General features: G+C 33.5%; 1 protein-coding gene across 1 annotated transcript; it reads left to right on the top strand.

Moving 5' to 3' along the window:
* Positions 1-1751: 1751 nt before the first annotated feature.
* LOC148602977 (uncharacterized) lies at positions 1752-22076 on the top strand. The gene is made up of 15 exons (XM_088551803.1): positions 1752-1861; positions 2961-3047; positions 3429-3536; positions 5325-5423; positions 7054-7152; positions 8930-9028; positions 10592-10683; positions 11438-11789; positions 12274-12465; positions 13440-13717; positions 14142-14406; positions 15172-15484; positions 15918-15944; positions 19819-19854; positions 21438-22076. The coding sequence occupies exons 2-15, from the start codon at positions 3006-3008 to the stop codon at positions 21539-21541; spliced, it is 2106 nt and encodes a 701-aa protein (XP_088407929.1). The 5' UTR covers positions 1752-1861; positions 2961-3005; the 3' UTR covers positions 21542-22076.
* The last annotated feature ends 1720 nt before the right edge of the window (positions 22077-23796 follow it).

A 23796-nucleotide genomic window follows, 5' to 3' on the forward strand; every position in this document is an offset into this window, starting at 1 on the left:
GAAAACAAGGGGCTCGCTTTTATTCCAGATATAGTATTTTTATTTCAGCTATGATTATATTGTATGAAACCTGTCTTCCATAACCCTTTCACAGTTTTACTCTCATCTCAATGGGTACATGTAAAATGCAGAACAACATCGAATCGAAACGAACGAAAGGTTTCGGACAGCCTCTATGGAAATTCTTCATCAGCAATGTAATGAAATTACTTACTTACTTACTTACTGCCCTTTACGCCACTGGCATGTAGGGCAGCAACGAAGTTCCTCCACTCTTGTCTATCATTGGCAAGTTTCTGTAATGTGCCCCAAGTCTTCTTATGTTCTTTGACTTTTGCTTCAATGGTGCGTCTCCAGGTGATCTTTGGGCGTCCTCTCCTGCGTTTTCCTTTATATGGAATTAATATTAGGTTTGTTGGGTTTTTTGAACCCTAACAGTCCAACTTTTCTTATTACAGTTATCCGATATCAAATACATGTACGTAAAACGCTCATATTAGAACTCCGAAACATCAATTGGTCTCTTCCATGTCGGTACTATTTTTGCCGTACTAGAATAGTGGAAGAACGGTACAGGACTGCAGATGCTTTGGAATTTTCCCCATATTTTTCTTTTTTTATTTATTCCTTAATTAGCTCGCCAACCTTTTATCATCTGCACAAGTCTTTTTATTACTAAAATCTCTGGTTCAGTCTTCTGTTAATAATCCACGTCTCGCGGGATGTATATAGTGATAACTGTGTCTGCCTATTAACAACCATTGACTATAGTTTCCTCAGCAATCTCTCATCACATCCGATTGATATTTTGACAGAAGCCTTATACTATATTGTAGTGTTATATTTTCAGACAAAAGCAAACACCAGCCTATTGTTTGATTTTTTTCAGTTGTTTTTGTTGTTTGTTCACAATTTGACCATTTGGTTACTTAAATTGGGAGCAGGGATCCTTTTGTAAAATTCATAGTTTAAACAATGTGCATAGTTACGTCTCCCAAAAAATAAATTAGCCGTTCGTTGTGCCCTGATTCGTGTCTGACGCTTATAGTTATAACAATTCCAACATTCTCCAGCTGAATCATAGACAGAGGAGCCTGGTTTATATTGTAGGTTGTACATTTGTAGATTGGAAAATGTTTTTTAAGCATAACGCCTAGTAAATAAGCGAAAATTACTGTTTAGCCTGCAAATAGGCTTTCTACTATTCAAATAAACTTTGTCGTAAAACACAACAATAGTGTTCGAATAACGCAAAACTTTATTCCGCAACTGCGTAATAAAGTCTCCTGATTACCTATTCCGTTATGAGCAACATCAAAAACAAGAATCAGGCAATTAGTTTAAAGGTGCCCCCGCCGACCGACGCGCTCATAAGATTGCTGAAGAAAATGAATTATTTTAAACAAATTTCGCATGTTTTATTTAGAGAATGTGGTTGCAGGATAAAAACAATACATGAACATTGCAAATATTAATTTATATTTATTTGTACTCGTTTCGAAAAAGTCATATTAGCTCGAGACACCCTCGGACTGTTCCAAAACCTCGTCAAATAAATTTGACATTTTCCGCCAATATAAATGTATTGTATATACACAGTTGTGAACACAATAATCTTCATGCACAATAATCTATCCAATGTAAAGAGAACTCAATGGAATAAAACTAACGCAAAACCTACAGAACCGAATAGCCATACATTCTTTGGTCCGTCGATTTCATTGAAAAAGAACAAAGAAAGCACTATACACTTTTAATTCTTAAACGTACAGGTACAATGCAAAGTACATGACTCTTTGTTTTATGGTAGCTTCCTTGATCTTATTTAAGATAAGACAAGAGGATCGATACACAATTTTACGTAAGTTGTATCATAACTTCAATATTTATTATCTTTATATGTATGCGTTGCTATTAGCAATATAACTATAGATACTTCAGGTTGAAATAAAACAGGGGACTTTCAAAGTTATTATCTTTCTCAATTTATTTCTCAAATAAAGATACCAAATTTGAAAAGGGGGGATATCAAATATTTTTATTTTTAATGTGTTGTTATAAAAGACGGCTTCTGAGTCCCAAGAGTGTTTTATGTAAAGTCATATAATTCTGGTGACGAGAAAAAATAAATATATGGAATGAACTTTCATTTTTATCTACTTCTAACTCGTATTTTGCAACAAACTCTGATATTCGTCCCAGATATTGTTCATAGAACGTTTTATCTATAAAAAAAGCAGTGTTTACTCCATACCTGTCAAAACAATGTCTAAAACAACCTTACTTCAAGTATAAAAAATATATATATGACACTTTTGACCTGATTCATATATTGCATTATTCTTTGGCGTAGAGCTACGTTATTACTTATATCAAAATTGTTATCCTTGCATGGACCACTGCGCCTGCGCCTGTTTTCTATTTTACGGTTTTTACCGTGATGTTGCCATTCATTATATGGACTTTACTTTTATCAGTTCGGTAATTTTGTCAAATCGACAAAAAAAGTTAATGAGCAAGTTTTGATTGAAGAAAAATTGGGGGGGCGTGGGCCGGGAAGGGAGGGGGTAGAAATGATCATTTCACCCCAAAAAATCTGAATATATTTTGCGACGGGAAACAACATTTACACGTTTCTGTTTACATGTACATAATGCATGTGTTGCTTTGTTGTGTAGAAAGACAAGGGCAGATCTAAGATTTCAGGTTTGGGGGTGCGTAAATAAAATATTTTAGGGGTGGGGAGAGGAATTGTAAAAACAATCAAAATTTCAAGCAAAATATATTTTTCCCGGATTTCAGGGGCACGCACGACCTTGGATCCGTGCCTGAAAGAAGTCATATTAGAACAGTTAATTGTTTACAAAAGTAAATAAGCTAGGTTATCATTCTGTGCATGAAAATTCAACCTCCATTAATTCAAATCAGGATTTCAATTTTCTGTTTAATGTTGTACACAGCAAAGACCTCGGCATCATTCTGTTTAAGAGTTGATATGAGACATTATGGAAAATGAGAATGAAAATGTATCATCTCCTGATGACGCTGTAAGTTTTTTTGTGGATTTTTTTTAAAATAAGAAATATGGAAATTGTAATTTATCATAAACTTATACACATAACATTTGTGAAGAGTGTGCAATAACAAAATTGTCTTTAAGTTTCAGCGGAACGCATTTCATAACAATCCTGCGCTTAGTTACAATAAAAAGGCAAATACTCGATAAGACTGTACTATGGTATGGCCTCTTACACTTGAAAATTTTAAACTACTCAATTTTCAAAAGTCCAACTGTCTAAAGGGAGTATAATCTCTAGAACGGTACAACGTTTTTTTTTTCAAATGAATCATATAGCTTGAAAAAAAAACTAAAAAATTCAAAATAACATACATGTATCAGCCACAAATAAATATTTCCTTTACTTCAGCTTAAACTAGGTTATCAACTGCTATGGTTAGTGAAAAAGAAAAACAAAAAAGATGCAGAAAAGTTGCTAGATGGAGATGCTAACATCGATGTTAGTTGCAAAGATGAGGTAATATTCTTAGAACAGAACATATAATAATGAAACATAGACTAAAATACAAATCATATAAACAATTAATATTCCGGTACAAGTGTACCAAGGAGTAACCTCTCAACAGCTGCATAAAAAAACAAATACTTAAGTTCAATACTCGATGATTAATCATGTACAAAATATACTCAAACGAAGAATAAAAGTCAAAATAGAAAGTCAAATTCAACGCCGACGAGTTCCAGCGGCGGATCTAGGGGTTGGGTGTAGAGGGTTGGATAAATTTTCATGTTCATGTGTAAAATTGACAGAAAATGGTAAATAATATCTTAGCACTCCTTTTTCTGAGGAACACCCGGCTGGCACCTCTCTTTTTGAAAGTGTCTGGATCCGCCTTGAGTTCAACCACAATATGTCAAAGGACCTATGATGACAACATGTACACAGGCAAAATTATTTCACGTGATTTTTACACGAATTTCACATGATTTACGCCTGAATTGAGCAAATAAACTAATTGACAGAGTTCATGTGAAATTCGGGTGAAAGGAGCCTTCACGTGAAATTCACACGAAATATTCACATGAAATTCGTGTTTAGTGAATTTCTCATGAAAACCATGTTAATTTCATTTGAATTTCACATGAATTTCATGTGAAGCTCGATTAACATGAATTTCACGTGAAAAATATTTACCTGTGTAGCCCTATGTTTAATACACATTTTATAAATGTAACTGAAGGGATTAGCCTCCGGCCACGTGTCCGTGTTGTCTTTATCCAATAAAACCAAGTCTTCTTTGCACATTTGCATTTTTTCCGGTTTTGGCTAGCTCATGTTTAATATCACTTGAAACAAATAATATATTTTTGTTTTAATTGTATTTAAGGAGGTAGGGTAAGGGACAAATCATTGGAACGTTTGTATTCACCATTTTACATTAATCTGATGTAAGCACCACAGTAACTTAGATTGATTTCATTCTGTTTCAAAGGAAGCTTGGAAGGCTTTGGTGAAATTGAATATGATACAAACATATCCCTGATTTCAAGAGTTATGTCCCTTACCATAGGTCCACATCCTTAAGACAGAACAGAAAAACAAATATTATGAAGTTCCAAAAAGGTTTGAAAATGTATTTTCCAGCCGTAATGTAAATACATGTAGATAAGTAGCGACCACAAAGTGCATGAATTACATTTTACCTTATTACTGTTCTTGTCTGGGCTTCTAGCCCTAGTGTTGTTCAAAGTTTTTTTCATATTTATTAAGTCTGTGGATCGTCGGATTTTTAGCTTTATTTTTTACTCCGAGGAAGCAACTTTTTGATTTTTATTGGGGGATAGGATGAAATTCATATCCTGCCTTTTTTAATTTGAGATAATAAAGGTCCTGCCATGTCCTACCTTTTCTTCTCCCGGCCTGTCATGTCTTTTTATTTCCTGAAAAAATCTGTCCTGCTTTTTTATTTCAATAGTCATCCTAGCCTCCATCCCACCTAATACAAATCAAATTGTAGTTCCCTTAGCATAGTTTACGATCATAAGGTTGTAGTTAAACTAGTCCATGTCAACGACCTATGTGTACTATTTTTAGAATAGGGATACACGTTTTAGCTGAAATATTGCTGCTCGGACGTTAAACCCTAACAATCAATCAATCACGTTTTACAACATTTTTCTTATAACAAGTTGTAAATAAACAATTGTAATAGTAAAATAATGCTGTTGAGAGAAAAAAAGAGTGCATGAGTGTTTATAGATGTCCCCAAACCATGAATTCACTTATGAATGTTGTTTATTTCAGGCTGGTTGGTTTGCTATTCATTATGCTGCTGCCGAAGGCTACACGGACGTCGTCACTGCTTTGGTAGAAATGGGTGTCAGGATCAATCTCAAAGACAGGGTAAAGATTTATACATGATAAATCTTTTAACGAACTTCACAGATTCAATGAATGTTTTTCGGAATCGATTTTTGGAATACCGAAATAATGCCCCCCAAAAAAACCTTTATGTTGCTTTAATATGGCTATCTGAGTATAAAATAGATATTATTGGACCAATATCGGAGATAAATTCGTTAATTACGGTCATATCCGTAGACATGGAGATTTTAACACCTTCCGTATCTTGAATATCGAATACACTTAAAGGCTTACACATGTACTGTGGTACATGTGGCGTATACAAAAATATATCTCCACGGATATCAACAAAGGAAAATGTGTAGCTCATCAATCAAATTGCAGGATTGCCTGGTATATTTCATTCCAATAGAATTTTACATTATTTCATATTAGAGAAGAATAGGCTCTTCTTATTTTTTAAAACATGGCCATGTGCGTTAAAATGACAGGAGAGTATAATAATGTGATAATGCCCGGGACATTATCACACGATCATGACCTCTTTAGATTCTTCAATGAAATAAACACAATTATATAATTTCTTATGTAGAGGGCATTAATCGATAAACTGACTGCCCTGGGGAAGTCATATTGCTTTCAACATTGATAATGCCCTCGACTGCGGCTCAGGGCACTATCAACTTGTGAGGGCAATATCACTGTTTCGTGGGTTGTTAATGTATCATCAATTGATAATGACCTCTTTATAAGCAACAATTGTGTAAATCCATAAAGTGTATCTCTCATTGGACATTGCAAACAACAAAAAACCAGTGTAGTTGAAGTTCAGCCGAGAAAACACATTTTCATAAGCTGTCCAATCAGGAAAATATACTATTCTTGCTGGTAGTGATGACCTTCACCGAAATACAGCAAGTAAGTTGCACAATACTCAAACACATGGTACAGTAAAAAATAGTGATACACTGAGCCAGAAAAAAAATCCGTTGACAGGTCTTTGGAAAAAGGTGTAAACGATTATCCTGTGCATTTAATGTTCCGGAAATTGGCATTTCTTTTCCAAGAAAAAAGTGATGATTCCGGTAAAAATAAAGTATTAATTAACGTGAGAATAATTGAGGAATATAACACGTTGAACAAAGTACACAGCAATATATTCACCATTGTGTTTTGTTCAATAAAGTAGTCCATCTTCTTCTTTTCATAGTGCGTCTAGTGTATTGTAGATGCACAAAATGTATAAGATCAGACCCTTTTTCAAATAAGAATATTAAATAAAAAAATGTATCTCACATATATTCAAATATTTATAATTCACTACCAGGTAAATTTCCGGAAAAGTAATAAATACAAACTCTGGAAACGTATTATTGCAACTTTGAAAAATTCGCGGAAACGAAATACGCTCGTGCATGAATGATGTATAACTATACACTTGCTAAAACATCCAAAACCGACTGTCCACTTGATATTGCTGATAACAAGAATGACGGTACTTTCAAACAGGCACACAACATAATATCTAAACACGTAGTAGATTATACATGTAAGTATTAATAAGTATTTGTTGAAACTACATTTTAAAATCCCCAGTCTTTGCAATTACATGTACCTTCATACTTATTGCCATTTTCTGTAATAGCGTATCTATTTATTTTCTTTTTAGAATGGTGAGACCCCTCTACACAAATGCTCAAGAAGAGGCCATATAATGTGTATTCTGTATTTAATCGGTCATGGGGCCAATATATCGAAATGCGACAACGTAAGAATAATTCATATTCAATGTAAACAGCTTACATGTCTTATTTGAGAGTCAAGTGGCTTGCAAAATATATATATCATATAGATCGAACATGATATGATAGTCATATGGTTCGGTTTACATATGATTGATGATAGTCATATGGTTTGGTTTACATACATGTATGATTGTTGCATACTTCAGGCGCGGACTGGCGTACCCCCACCCCTAATCGGTTTCACCCATAATATTTTTTGCCTTTCTTTGCACGGCATTTAATTCAATTAACGACCCCCTAAACTCATCCACCCCTGTAATTTGCATGCATGTATATGTATGATAATTACATGTCTTTTTATAGGTATATGTATGTTTCACCGTATATATTAGCAAACTAAAATTAATACATGGGAAACATATGTTAACAACATGTATCCTATGATTAGGATATGATTTACATATGACAATCATGAATCGAGCACCATATGATAATCAAATGTTGCACATGTGGCTGTGATACTGTTTCTCCGTTTTTGTATTGCATTTTTTCTCGAAAAGCTACAAAGGCGAAATGCGTTGGTGGAGTATGTATGGACTATATTATAAAATTGTCGTCAGTGAAAATACGATTTTAATACTTAAAAATTACAGTTACATGTAGAAGTACATTTATGTTTTAGTTATTACTGCTTCTTAAATTTGTTGTTTTGTGTTTTGAAATAAAGATCAGGTTTATGACACATGTCACGTCAGATGTACTAGTAGCATTTTAGACAATTGTTCAATGTTGGATAAGAGAGTATACTATCATACTCCCATTCAACAGGTTAGTGTTATACTGGAATCACCTTGTCGGTCCATCATTCCGTAAGTTCGAATTTCGTTACGATTATAAAGTCTACTTCATTAGTAAGTCAATCGATTTGGAACTTTATAGATATAGCACATACTTGAAACCAACAGCGGTTGTTCTCTGATCGTCGCAAAAATCTGGACATCCGTTAATGAGAATTTTTGTTTTAATTTGAGATAGTAGCTTCATATTAATTATTATATAGATATAGATAGCAGTGATTTACCGAATGTTCTCAATGTAAACATAATCGATAATTCACACTGTGAAATAAATTCGGTAATTTCACTCTTGCACTTTCTTCCGCCAAAACGTCACAACAAGAATATCAATCCGCCGTTCAAAAAATTTTTAATTCATGTTGAAAATAGCAACAAATAATGGAGGAAATCTATATAATGAATAGGATACTCAATAGGTTATCGTGAATTACCAAAATAAGATCACTCGTCTCAAGAACGCATGAAGATTTAACTCGTACGCGAAACAAGTTCCGCGCACTTGTTCTTCGGTACATGTACTAGTGATCATCATTTGGTTATTCACTCTTTCTAATTAATTATTCTATTATTATTTATTTATACTATAAAAATGTAGGCAGATTTTTTAGCGATTGGTCATCTTTTTACTTAGCCAAACTTGGATATTATTAGCAGTAGAAAATCAGTTAAATATGAACAATGAAAATGGACGTGGCATAAATGAATCTTACCGTACTCTTGTATTTAGTTTTCTGATCCCCTGTAATGTGGAAGGTTGCCTGATATCAACTTCCTGTTTGGGGGTATAATTTTTTTTAGCGCATGCAAGTAAAACAGTTTGAATTTAGGATCCACATTCTTTTAAGATCTAGAATTCAGGTATTTGTTAAAAGTTCGATTTTAAGGGTTTAACGAACCGGAAACTGTATTCAAAGTATTAATATCAAAACATATGTCTTCACAGCAAGGTCAGACTCCGTTAGAAATAGCAGTCAAATCTAATAAACTAGAGGTCGTACAACTTTTCATGAAGCTTGGTGCTGAACCAACATTACAAGACTGGGTAAGATATTATCCAAGATACTATAATTTTTTTTCTTGCATTAATATTCTGGTAGATGGTAATGCGCATTAAGAGTAATATTTGACGTAAAAGGAAACGAAAAAATATTTCGTTTTCCTGCACCGAATCTACCATAAATATGTGGAACACTTTTAGCTACCTAAATACATTTGTGGGCAGTTTTATTTTATTTTTTCTAGCGTAGACATGCTTGCGACATATATATAAGTACTTTCTCAAAATAAAATGTTTTTACATACTTAAACCGTTTAAAAGCTAAGAATCAAGACAAGAGGTACTAAATACATTTTGCAGTTTGTCTTGCACTAGAAGTTGTATACTTCTGTCTTTGAAAAACAAATTAAGGAAATCGGTCTGAATCTACATCGATATAGTACTCATAGGGTAAATTTGCCATGTAGAATACCTGTTACAAATCCGCCATATTCAGTGCTTTATCCCGCCTTTGCATGGAAGTTATTACAGAGCACCGTCAACAACTTGCAGATTTGTAATAAGAAGAGCTCGTGCATTGTAATTTGTTTATATCCTTTATAGCAGAAGCTATAATCTAGCGGAGTGATGCGTAATAAGTCAGAGACCGATTCCAGGTCTTCGGAGGAGGTTGAGCCTGATTGCTCTGAACTTCTTGAATGGAGATTCAAACAAAAACATTGTTTTTACATCTTCCTAGGGTAGAAACTTCTCTGCCGTCTTCACTGTAGAATCATAATTAAGAAATAATATTCATTTTTGATGGTGTTACTTTATATTATTACGTAGTAAGCGGGAGATCTTAAACAATTAGCAAACCTGGCAGCTGTGGAAAAATAATCTTATATTCTTAGTATTGTATCAGCATCTTGTGTCTCTGATAAAAGAGAAGTCAGAGTCAATTAACGAATTTGACATATTTATTTTATTTCTTGAAAATGGTATAGAGATAGCCTCACAGTTGTTTACATGTTTCGGTTGACCAAACATACGCACCTTATGAATGTTATTCTGCAATATTGTGTATTAACCCCAAACAGCTTACTATAAGATAAAGGATAATACAGACAATGTGAAATCACCCTCATATTTTGAACTACGCTTACAGGTCAATGGAAATAAAGGAAAAGAATTGACCAAACTATACGACAAACGCGATGGTTTTTCATTCTGTATTGTCAATTTTCCATTCATCTGTGGCAATTCTCTACAGCACCTGGGAAAGAAATTTTCAAATCACACTTACCTCATACGTTATGCTAGATCTTCCCGTAACTATGCAGACATTTTGAACCGTGTTAGACTTCTTAACAACTAGGCTTCTTAAAATTGAACAGAGTTATGTTGCTACAATATTGAAGTCATCACTACAGAATTTTAATGGTCGTCATCATGAACTCGTGGATCGTTATGATGTATACATCTGCACCACGCGAGTCGATTTCATCTCCATGTCATAGTTGTCCATTCTTCCTTCGTCTACCCCAGCGTGGAGCGTCTTAATTCGTTTTGTTTTGTGGATTAGTTGAAGATATAAATTGCGTTTCTTTTTTTTTTCTTCTTTTTCAGGCTTGGGCCATGGATGAATTAGATGCATCACAGAATGAAATAGTTGACTTGCTTATAAATCAACATAACAAAATGCCAGGATTCAAATACGGGTAAGGGATCGATCATTCAATTCATTCCGAAGGGTCCAACAAATGTTTTGCATGACACGAAGTACATAATGTTTTATATACTTTATCGGGAATTATTATGTATTGAAGTTTGAGGACATTGTATAAAAACTTTGTATATCAGTATTTGTACCTTGACGTTCACTTGTTTTTGATTAGCATAGTAACACGTGGCCTAAAATATGTTTAGATATATGTTAAAGGCTAAAAACATTTGAGGTATATGGCAGTTTATATGATAAAAAAGACTTAAGAAAATGGTTAATTTGTTTTCTCTCAATTCCCAGTTTCCGTTGAGTATTCATATAATAAGATAATTAATTGGAAAGAGTGAATAACCAAAATATTATCACGAGTGCCAAAGTTCGCCTAGATTTAACGAGTGTGCGGAACTTGTTCCGCGCACAAGATAAATCCTCAATCGTTGTTGACACGAGTGATAATGTTTTGGCTATTCATGATAACCAATTGATTATATAGATTTTCTTCGTAATTTATCGATATTTTAAACATGCATTTTAAATTCTGTGATTAGCGGATTGATATCAAAGTTGTGACGTTTTGGCGGGAGAAAGTCTGGGAGTGAAATTATGAAATTTATTTCACAGTGTGAATTACCGAAATTTATTACGCTGGGAACATTTGATAAAGCACTGCAATTTATATGATAATTTGTTTTCGTTAAATTTATTTAACCTAGTTTAAGACAAGTGTTTAAAAGTGTTTAAATTTTCAGGTCGATTCTCCAGACTCTGCTGTACATGGAAGAACAGGCTGTTGAGTTAGATAATTTTGGTGTGAGAATAATCCTGGACTCAACGTCACCACTGTTTTATATACATGTCTGCAGAATGACTACAGAATATTCAGATATAATGGAAAATTTAAAGGAAGAACAAGAGACGTTTAGTGACAGTTACGAACTCACAATGTGGGGACATGCAAAAGCTTTGGGAATGGAAATGGAACTAAAAGTAACTGGCATCACAGAATGTAGCGAAAAAATGTTCGCGGTAACTTTAGAAGGGAAGGCAGTGAATGTTGTTAAGTGGGAAAAAATTGAGGATGAAGATATTGATGGCGGAGGGGTATGTATCGTATGTTCTGTCAGTCACGAGGAAATCAAGGTCTCTATTTAAGCTAATATATTTTACACGAATCGTTTATATAATGGAGTTGTCTGATAATTTAATAAGGACGTTTTTGTCGAATGCGTTATGAAATACCAATTTCCGTCTCCCTGTTCACACATTAAAAAGCAAACATCCAATGTCATAATGGAAAAGCATGTCATGGGGTGCGATACTTCAATTTCATAACCCCACAAACGTATGCAAATTAAAATTATCCTTTTCGTGTTTATAAATGAATAAGCATGCATACATGTACTTCTGTATGTTCTTTAATATTCGGAAAAAGAAGCAAGATGCCCTCTAAAACTTAAAAACATTATTACCATCAAACAACATTTCAAACAAACAAACAAAAAAAGAAACTTTGTTTTAAAATAGATTTAATGAAAGAAATGCCGTCAAACTATGCAGAATTTTTTTTCATGTGTATTCATTTCAGCACACAATTGTCACGGTTAAATTCCAACTTGAAGAAAAGAAAATAGCCAGATTTGCAATAGTAAAACAAACAACACCGGAAGTGTTTACCGTGTCAAGTGAGCAGACGACAATTAAATTGCAAATGGAGCCAGACACTTCAATAGATATACCAAAGGGAACATTTGAAAAACCGAGTGAAATTGCAGTAAATGTGAGTAAATGTTTTATTGATCCCCACAGGATCAGAATTTTTAAAAACAATTATCATTCTTCTTTTGTAGGGAAATATTTAAACGCTTTTCCTTTTTACTCCGTTGTTCTGTCATCTCGAGTCTAAGGAATTTAATAATATTTTAGTTGATGCAAGAGAATAAAATAAAAAGCACATCCTAATTGATAACGAACAAACAACAATAACGGCCGCAAACAGACAAATTTCCTCTTATATCAGAGCCATTAAATATCAATTTTAGAAAACCACATGAGGTTTGGCTGTATACAGGATCTACACCGATGACATTTGTTTAAGTTACATTCATTTTGAAATTTAATCGTAATGATGAAATATGAATAAACGTGCAATATTAATCTAAGATTTCATGTATAAGCCAACAGGCATGTAGTTTGGACAATAGCGACCTAAGTTGTACATTTATGACCATATTTGGCAAGATTCAACAGAATTGCCGAATTATTATTTAGGACAAAACCGTGCACCACTGGTAATAGTAGCTGATCTAACGAAAACATAAGGAACGGATCGGAGTTCTGGCTGTATTGTATATGTTAGATAGATTGCAGAAAATTCAAATTCACTTTCAATAAATTAGTTTATACTAAATTTTCAGATTAATCTCGAAAATGAAACTCGAAATGAAGTACATGTATAAAATAACTAGAATCGTACAATGCAAAATGTGAAAATGAAATCAACAGCATTATGAGGGGTTATCAAGTCAAATTTACTTTTTCAAACATGTAAATGATTCTTTTTTTAAATCTAAAGACAATATTCATGTAGTAGAAATACATATAGCAATGGAAATAAAACGACTTGCCGTGTCAAATATCATTAATACTGTGAAACCTGTCTAAACCAAACACCATTTGGATTTTGCCAAGGTTCAAAATACATTTAAAATTATACATGAAAGGTTAATACAGGTTTTACTGTATATTCAAAAGGTTGTAGAAACTAAGGATGTAAACAAAGAGGAGGAGGAAGGTCAAGCCATTCTCATGACAAATGTCCTTGAATTGACCTTGGCAAACAAACAACAACCAAAGGAACCGATTCGTATAGTCGTTCCCGTTCATAGCGATGAAATTGCGTCAGAAGGAGACATGGTAGTTTTGGCGTCACTAGTGGAACAACCGGAAGAAGAGAGCGACTGGGAGGTCAAAGATGCAACAAGGAACCCGGATGGAAAAACTGCTTTCTTTTACGTTGACCATTTTTCTTTGTAAGTATGGCATTGGGGCAGAAAAGAAATGAATGTAATCCACTTTGCTTTTGTAAAAAATATCTCAAGTTATTATTTTTTTCAATTTCGTAAGGTTTAGAATTGAAGCATGTCTTCAAATCTGGCATAATCGTTGAACAGGAGCCAAAAAAGTATAACTAAATATGATATACCGATGTACCGATGTCTGTGAGCCCTTCCCTCAAGAAGTCTCACGCCTGGCGACTCAAATATTAAAAAAATTACCAACTTTTAAAAACAATGTTAAGTTTGTCTTAATTAAAGGAATTCTCCAATTTTCATTGTTTTCAATTTGTCTTGTCAGAAATATGTGACTTTTAACTTTAAAAATAGGGGAGGGGTATATCATAATTATTTTGCTTTAGTGCTGTCATTTCATTCTTTTTTTTTACCTGATTGGCAGTTATTCCATAGCTATGAAGGCAAAAATTATAAAAGACAAAGCGGAAGTGGTGGATGCGTTAGATAGGTCAATTAACAGAAAAAAGAGAGTTGTTATATTTCTGATGACGAAGTGGGTAAATAAGATATCTTCTGAGTTGGTTGTTGAGTTTTCTGGAGTACGATACGTCGAAAATAGGGTATCATACTGGTTTGAAGCCGGATATGACGTGAATACGCTTGAAAAGAGTGACGCATATCCCATACAAGTTGGACAGACTTTTAAAGTATGTTTGTTGATGTTGTTCCGTTTCCTTCCATTCAACCATTTGATCACTCACCTTGTCAACAGGTCTAGAGCTATTGCCCAGTTTTTTTTGTTTGTTTTTTTTTTGTTTGTTTTTGGTTTTTTTTGTTAAACTAGACATCCAATGTTATTTTTAAACATGGGTGTATAATTGAGACCCCAGTTTGATAAGAGACGAAACTATAAAAAATATCTTTAAACGCAAACGAATGCATCTTGAAAACGCTAATACATAAAAAGAAATTTGAAATTATTTATAATACACGAGTTTAAGAAAAAGCATCGGCTAAGGGGATGAGTTTTCATTAAAATTTACTAATTTATCCCTGTACTTACAAAAAAAGTTTTCACTAAAAAAATTGCATGTACACTAAACAATTTTTCGCAAAACACAGGCTTCTAGTCCAAGAAAGAAGTAACTGAAAGGAGAATGACAATATTTGAGAATTTCATTGAAAATTAATAATTAGTATCAATTTTATTAGCCATTCAATGAGTAGCCTATAACAACAGCAATTTAACTACACTTGTAAAAGTTTAAAAAAAAAAGTTTTTTTTTTGTTTTTTTTTAATTTAACGGACCTCCTGTTACCTTTGTAATCACCTGAGAGACCCAATTATAAAAGATTTTGGACAATCAAACTATGTTGAAAATAACAGTTTGAGAAAAATGTAAGTTTCCCGCAGATTGTAATATTCTGTGATAAATAAAGAACGTGATATTGTGTACTTGCCGTTATTACAGATCAAATTCCACGGCAATCTAGTAGACACTTCTGGTGAAGAATTTCATGAAATGACATTCCAAAGCAATCGAAATAATTATCATGTGTTTAATATTGGAATAAATGACAGTGAGGAGCCTCTGGAGGGCAAGCTGGAAGTTTTAGAAATACGAGAGGAAATGGTTACAAGAAAGGAACCAGACGTGGTAAAACAGAAGGGATTTTTATGCAAAAACCAAAAGGTAGAACGCAAGCCGATGACAGATACAAAAGAAACCATAGAAATCACGGAAAGCATTTTTAATTTGAAAGTTGAGCTCCATGAGGAGATAGGTATGTGAAAAATATAAAGCTTTTGTGGAAATTTAGTTCCACTATCAATGAATTTGGCCTTAATGAAGTAAAGAAGATCATATGGTCCTCAATTGCACATTCAAAACCTTAAAGCGTGCATAAACCGACGCATCATTTTTAAATCTAGATAAACACTAAGTCTAATGCCTTGGGAATCGACGGCTGTACAGTGAAATTTCAAAATGAATGATTTTGTGTCTCTCATTATGTTGTGTGCTGCCGTCTGTAATCGCATACTTATCGTTAAAATATGTTTCTTCTGTTTGAAAACGAAATGTGGTAATCAAAATACTTCCGTATGTATATGTACATATACCGCAAGTTTGTTCAACCCAAAAATCCCGAAAATCAGCTTTCTGTGATAGTAATTCTTTTTATAGGAAATAAAATCATTACATTTTATTTGTTGTAGAAGAGCCAGAGGACGTCATCCAGTCAGGTAGGTAATTGACAGATGGAAGGACCAGTTTAGCTCAGTTTAATTAAGATAAGACTGTTAAGTGATCCAGCATATGTTTTGTCTGTAAATAGCTAATATAAATGAAAGATTACCCAATACATTTCCGAGTACATGAAGGATTCATTGCCCCTACATGTGATGAGAATTCATTTTAGGGCTTCAAAATTCATATCACCTTAAAAAACTAAATACCATGAGCAACGTTACACCTTCTTAAAGAATTGTATGGAAGTCCGCCTAGCGATTTAGATGATTTGCACTTACATAAAAAAATATTGACAAACGAATGGACGGACGGACATACAAACGGACAACATACATACCTTTAGCTATTCCTATATTCTCCAAAACTGTATTTGTGTGGGTATCGTATTTGATTCATAAACATTTACGAAGTCGAGGCTGATTTGTCACTTTTTTGGTTCACGTAACGTCACATGACTGTTGAATGTTCTTCCGGTTCAATTTTGTTTGCCTTAAAACATAACATGTTTCGGAAGAATGTTAGCTTACGTGTCCCTATAGAGAATCTTGAATTTGTGGACCCATCAGAGAAATACTAGTATATCGTCATGTTACCTGTTTAGCTATGTAGGTGTATATATATTGTAAGTATTCATGGCGTCATAAGGACCGCCCCTTTTCGGTGAGAAGTGAAAGCCAATGCCTAAGGGATTATTTTTTTTCTTCAATTTAGTATTATTTGATATATATATATATATATAAAGTCTAAAGGAATCTGCCAACCAGCAAACTTAATGGGTATCGGATCGTCCAGTCATGACGATGCAGCACAAACAAAAATAATTATATAAATCTAAAGGATTGTACAACGATACCGATAAAGATGTTAACACACTATAATAAAGTATATAATGGGCAAAATTTTCAGTCAACAAATGACCTTCTTCAGTGCCTTAAATAAACTGAGTGTGTATGAAAGTACATGGTCTGTAAACACAACTCACTACCTAATCAGGTGAATACCTGTGACGTATTTTTTTTTTTTTTTTTTTTTTACCGACAGTAACAAAGATCTTGAACATTGTGCTATAGACACACGTTGTGTGTTCATCTTGAATACTGAACTATAAAACTAAAAATATTTACAAACACTGTTATAAGAAACTATACAAAATAGGAAGAACTTAATGTTTTTTGTTAATTCCGTGTGGGTGTAAAAAACGGAGTTCTTTTATCCAAAATCCCTCCCGCTTCACTCTCTGTAGATCGTTCCAGATCGTGTTTTGTTCCACGATGAAGATTTTCATTTTGTTGAAATCATCGAGGCAGTGGTTAGGTAATCTGAAGTGTTGACTGACTGGGAGTAAAGGCTTTTTTGTTAGGTCGCTCCTGTGTCCGTTCAAGCGCTTGTGAAAAGGCTGTTTAGATTCACCAACATATTGAAGGCCACAAATGGGACAGTGGAGCAAATATATTACATTAGCACTCTTGTAGTGCACGTTGCAAAATATTTTGTAGCATTTCCCCGTGACTGTGCTGGTGAATGATGACGAGTGGTGCATTTGGTTGCAACATTTACACCTTTTGTCACCACAGGAGCGACTCTCGCCTGGAGTCAAGTTGGGCTTAGATATTTCAGCCCTCACAAGTAGACTACGCAAACTGTCTGGCTGTCTGAAAGCAATCATAGGTGGTTCGGGAAAGACTTTGGATAATGTTGAGTTTCTCTCGACAGAGGCCCAGTGCTCACGAATGGTGTTGTGGCTGTTTTTAAGGCAGGGGTGGTATGTTAGAACACAAGGGGTTCTTTTACATTTTTTCTTTGCCTTGTATTGTAACAGACTACTTCTTGGGATATTGTGAATTTTTTTGAACCCTTCTTTGATGGTCTTGATCGTTGTACAATCCTTTAGACTTACATATATTGGCCAAATGTACCGCATGACTGTATGTTTTGAAAGGTGCAAAAGATAACTTGGCTTCTGAAACTTAAAACAATGGACATCAAACTCTTGACTTTTAAGGTTTATTCACAAAGAGCATAACTTAAAATAAGGTTTGTGTTGGAAGCAATGGGATTTTTCTAACGAATGAATTCCTTTTAAGTGGATCGAAAAGATAGCATTTCTCAATTCTTGACAGAAATAGCAGGAGGAATCGCGTAAGGACTTGATTATTTGTAACATTTCAATATTTTCTTTTTCACGGTTTCTTAAGCTTTTTACAACGAATCTGACCAAACACTTCTCTATTAAGCAAAAGTTGTGTTAAGTGTGGCATATGAAAAAAAACGAAAAAAAAAAGCAGAGATTCTATTGAATAATCCAAGGATTTATACCTCATAACCTCCAGAAATTACGGTCAAAGTGTAAAGTTTGCCTTTTTAAGATATTGATAAATCAAATGTAGTTCAAATGCCCTAACCACTCTATATAAGCAGTCACAAAATATCTATCTCACAGATGCTTCTGAATATCTTTTAGGCAAAAAAGACCAAATTGAGAATAATGATGTGCCAAGAGTTACCCGATTCTTACACAGAATGATACTTATAAAAAAAGCAGAGGCTTTTAACGGATGATTAATGCATTTTTTTTTAATCCCAAATATTTTTATTGCAAATTCTTCTGTAGGCCACATAGAAACTTTATTAGGAAATATAAGTGCAAATAAAAGCAGTCCACTACAGATAATTTAACTTAAAATTTAGTAATGTTGTACTACAGAAATAATACGGGAACATTTCCCGCCAGCATTTTTTTCAATGTAACCAATCAAAAATATTTTAAGATGTATAGGAAATCCTAAATATGATTTTTTTGGAAATCTTCAGTAGGCCTCATAGAAACTATTAAAAAAAAGTGTAAATGAAAGTTGTTCACTGGAGATATGAACACTTTGCTTCTGGATACGATCTACAACAGAAAAAGTACAGGAAAACTTCCCAATAGAATTTTCACACTATAACCGGTCAAAAAATATTTCACGATAAGTAGCAAATTCAAGGATATGAACATCGGAAGAGTTGTTTAAGGACATCACAAATGTATATACAATTTTATTGATTGGCTTAAGATATGACGAACAACTCCCAGCCTGAGTTTTAGGCAGAACCATACTTAAATGGTTATAAATGACAATAGGTTGGAGATGGAGAGATTCAGTTGTAACATTGAGTTACTTGGCTCTTTTAAGTCCTTGAACAGATCCACGCAATGATTTGACGGATCGATGACCTTTGATTGATTGATCGCTGACGGATCATTGACCAATGACCGGTGACCGATCTGATTGCAGTTTTGTTATGTAAAATGACGTAAGATCTGTTTTAAATAAAAGAAATGTAAAATAAAAGTATAAATTGATGTTTAAATCTATTACATTATATAAATATGTTTACAATTGACAAAGAAAACAACAAATCCGTATAAAAAAAATTACCTGCTCAGTGGTCACGTGATGGATCGGTTTGACGGATCGATGACTGACCGGAAACTGATCGATGATCGATGACCGATCGCAATTTTTGTTGCACGGATCGGTTCAGGTACTGTAGGAGTGAACATTTTGATATCATTTGATATATTGAAGTAAAACCATCAGCTCCAATATTCCATCTTTAAGCACTTGTTCATAGGACTGGGGTTGTTTATAATTAAAATAATAAAAAGACAGGATGATCCAGGAAAAAAATGTAACAGGGGGTCCACACTGTTAAAAGATGGGGTGTATGCATATAATGTGCTAATTTTACTTTATAAACATAATTTTACAAAAAAATAGGAGTTACTTACTGAACAAGCTTGTCATGGTAAAACCAACACTTTAGAAGTTCAATCATTTTATCTAATCGTCATCTTTATTATCACTTTGTAATTTTTTGTTTCAGATGAAGATGAACACAAACCTGATGAACAAGAACATCGTATGTTTTTTTGAGTTTTCTTTTATTAAAACATATAATCTAATCATATTAAGCAAATGCCATAAAATGACACTTTTTGAAACACTACTCCACTGGCCATGAAATGCTTTAATCATTTATGTTATAAAAAGTAACACATAAGTCATACTTGAACCGAAATGGCGAAATGGCCAAGTATTTTATATGCTTAAAATAATGATTAACTAGTACTAATTGGGAGATAGACTTACTTTTGCATTACAATAATGTTCCACTGAAAAATTGTTTTTAAATAATCTTCGTTTTTTTTGTTGAAAAAAAACAAAATTGTAAAAAATTAAATTACCATTTCAAAATTAACACTTTTTATAGGTCATTCGGTATATAAACATCTGTCACGGTTTGTAAACAAAAAACAAATAGGTGACTAAATAAAGTATCGTCTACCCGTCTACTTCCAGAAAAGCACTTTTGTTTTACTTTGTATGTATTATTGTGGTTAATTTATGTATTTTGTGTGTGTCTGTTTTCTATGTCTGGTCTTTATTCCTGGATTACATTATTTTGATTTCCGCCGTTAGAAACTTGGTTCCCTTGATTACCTTTTATACAATAGTGAATAGTACCTTACGAATCTGCGAGACTTGCGTTAGGTATTCGTTCCGAACGTGTTTGCCACATGCTTCAAGAAACTCAATATTTAGTTATTCAATGGCTTGATATACAGGCTTTTATACTTGAAATTTTTCCGAAAATAAATGTTATTATGACAAGTGGTTTTCATTTGTTTTGCAGAATTTACAAGTTTCGGCTCCAATTTTATGATTTACATGAATGAACAGCAAATATATGTCGTCAAATAACTTAAGTAGCCGTCTTTATAAGAATCATGCAAAATCTAAAAGGTGTGATACACTCCAAAAAAGGCTACATCTTTTTATTTTTGTAATTAAGTTGTTTTATGGGTCTATACTATGAAATGTGTAATTCTTTCTTCAAATCTGCCTGCTCTTGAGAGATAATCCACATTGAAAATCCAGTAGATTCTATTGTATTTGAGTTATTTCCCTTAATTTTGAAATCTACAGTGCATTCTATATAATTTTTATCTCCTAAGAGCATGGGTAATGAAAAACTACACGTAACTTTAAGTTTACTATGACATTTCAAAGAAAATATTAAAAAAAAAATATGTAGACTTTCCCACCATGAATCACATTTTGCATGATTCTTATGTGGAGTGCTACTTAAGTATATCAAACTTCTATATGAATTTACCAGCTAAGATTTTAAACCAAACAAATTTGTTTACAAAATATAAATAAATAAACAATAAAAACTTACAAAAACTTACAATTTTTTTTTATATTTTAAATTAGAAATAAAACATAATATTACATTAAGTGCATAAATAAATTCAAAATTTTTAACAGATAACCTTATTAGCTATTAATTTGACCTTTACGAATTAGTATTTGTTTGTATTCATTTGGGTCATGATATAAGATAAATTGATATTATTGGAGAAGGCATTCCCTTGCATAATGCATACAACAAAGAGAATTTGTAAATGTCATACATGAATGTTCTATTTACAATTTTAGGAAAGAAGTTTCAAAATTTGACAAAGACCATTATGAAAGGTGGAAAGCCTATCAACGTTCTAGCAATCAAGACCAGCCAAAAACGTCGGTCACGTGTGCAATAGAGTATGGGGACATGCTGAACATACTGAAAATCTTGATATCACAAATAATTCGCCGTGTCATGCAACGACTTTTACATTTGTACATTTTTTTTTTGCCGTAATTATCATGCTTTAGTTGAGACAGCGCGTGCATTCCCGTTTGTTTAGATTACTTATACATTTGATATTTCGTTCGGGTGACCATGCACACGTCAATCCGTCTTCACTAATTGAGCGTACAGTTGGAATTCTTGATGAATACTCAATTATCGAAGTTATATATAACTTACCATTTCTTATGTTCTTAAAGGAATAGACGTGTTGTTTATGGACGGATTAGTTTTCATTACTTACACATACTCAATTACCTTGACATTGGTTATATTGTCATGCAGATTCCAATTTACTACGTGCAACTCCGTCTTAAAACCAGGCAGAATCTTATGTTTGGTGATTCATGCATTTCCATATCCCAAATATGTTTTATTGAAAATCCTTCAGTATGCGTAGAAGCTGTACTAAAATATAAAAATGCATATTAAAGTTTACATCTGGAGATATTAACATTTAAACTTTGGTTACGTTCTACTACAGAAAAGTACGGGAAAATTAACTGCCAGAATTTTTAAAACCAGTCAAAAAATATTTCTTGATATGTAGAAGATCTAAGGAAATGAACATCGGAATAATTATTTTGTTTGAAGACGTAACAAATGTAATTGAACAATTTCATTAATTATCTTAAGATAGTATGAATTATACCCTGCCTGTTTACAAAATCATACTTGTTATTCATTGTTCATCATGATCATATTTCCTATAAAATTGTTAGATAAAATATAAAATCAACATATACAAAGTCCATGAATGAACAATACTGTTTTAATCGTTTAAATTGATACCGTAACATTTGAATACTTTGGCAATAATCACGTGTAAGCTTTTGTAAGAATCAGGTAAAATGAGAAAAATCAAAAATATACATGTCAAAAACCCACCAATCTGACCACATAATTCCACACAATGATGCTTTCTCTATTGAGACCATTATTTGATCTCTGCATCACTGTCTTTGCTCAGAATTTTTTCAATAGAATGTTAGAAAAATTAGGTTTTTGACAGAGTTATCTGCCCTTGAAATGTTCATTTTCAGTGCATTTCAATGATATCATAACTCAATGCACCAACATGATGTGCAAAATCTGGTCTTTTTTCCGAGAATCTGATGGTGTAAATAGTTAAAGTTAACTTTCAAAATGGTTGTTCTTTTCACACCATGTTTCACCCAATGCCTGATTCGTACAAAGATTTGCATTTAATGTATAAAATCTACATTCACTAAATTCAAACAAACTGTTGTTTGGTCCATACTACTCTCCGTTTTGTAATTAATATTCTTTTTATTTACTTCGAAATGTTTTAGATTTCTATCCCTTCAATTTTTTAGACATTGCAGCAGCGCTAGGCTTGTAGTAAAAGCCGACTAAGTAGTGATCAGAACCACAGCCTGCCCACAGAGCAACTGGGTTGTGTGCCCCAGGTGGTGAAATGGTGTACCCCTGGCGTGTTACATGCTGGGATTGTCAGGCTATAATACGGAAAACCTGATCGCAAACCATAGTGGTGCACCGTGTTGGGAAAGACGCCACGTTCCTCGCACGTTACAAAACGCTACTGTGGTATTCCCCAAGAGTAAAAACCATAGGGCTCCGCCAGAGGAGGCTAAATTGCCCGACCCTACCCACCTCTCCCTATTTCCTGTGGCAATAAAAATTTCTCGACCCCATTGTTCATGTCAAGTTTGATTAATTTCACGTGAACAGTATTTGGCTGTACATAATCCTACCATGGTCCTTTAATAACGGAAACTTAGCCTTTTTGTATTTAAGCAATATACCATTTGAAAATAGGCTCATTCACACGATTCATGCACTCGTCTTTTGTCACTTAAGTGTCAGTTTTTGTAAGAATCAGGTTAAATGTAATAAGGTCGGAAACATTCATTTAAGAAACCTAAAGATCTGACAACATTATTTCACTCAAGGATGCTTCCTCTACTGGGCAAGACAAATGTTTGATTGCTGCATATCCGATTTGCTCAGAACCTTTTCAATGACATATTGGAAGAGTAATCAAGGGAACAAAGGTTATAGCGGTAATCAAAAGAATATAATCCAGGGACAAAGACCAGACATGGAAAACAGACATACACAACAAAGAACATGAAGTAACTAAAATCATACATACAAAGTAACAAAAGCAAATGAGCAACTCGG

This window comes from Perna viridis, chromosome 11 (genome assembly GCF_037379345.1).
Source record: "Perna viridis isolate PV_CMFRI_1.1 ecotype Kerala chromosome 11, ASM3737934v1, whole genome shotgun sequence".
Taxonomy (NCBI): Eukaryota; Metazoa; Mollusca; class Bivalvia; order Mytilida; family Mytilidae; genus Perna; species Perna viridis.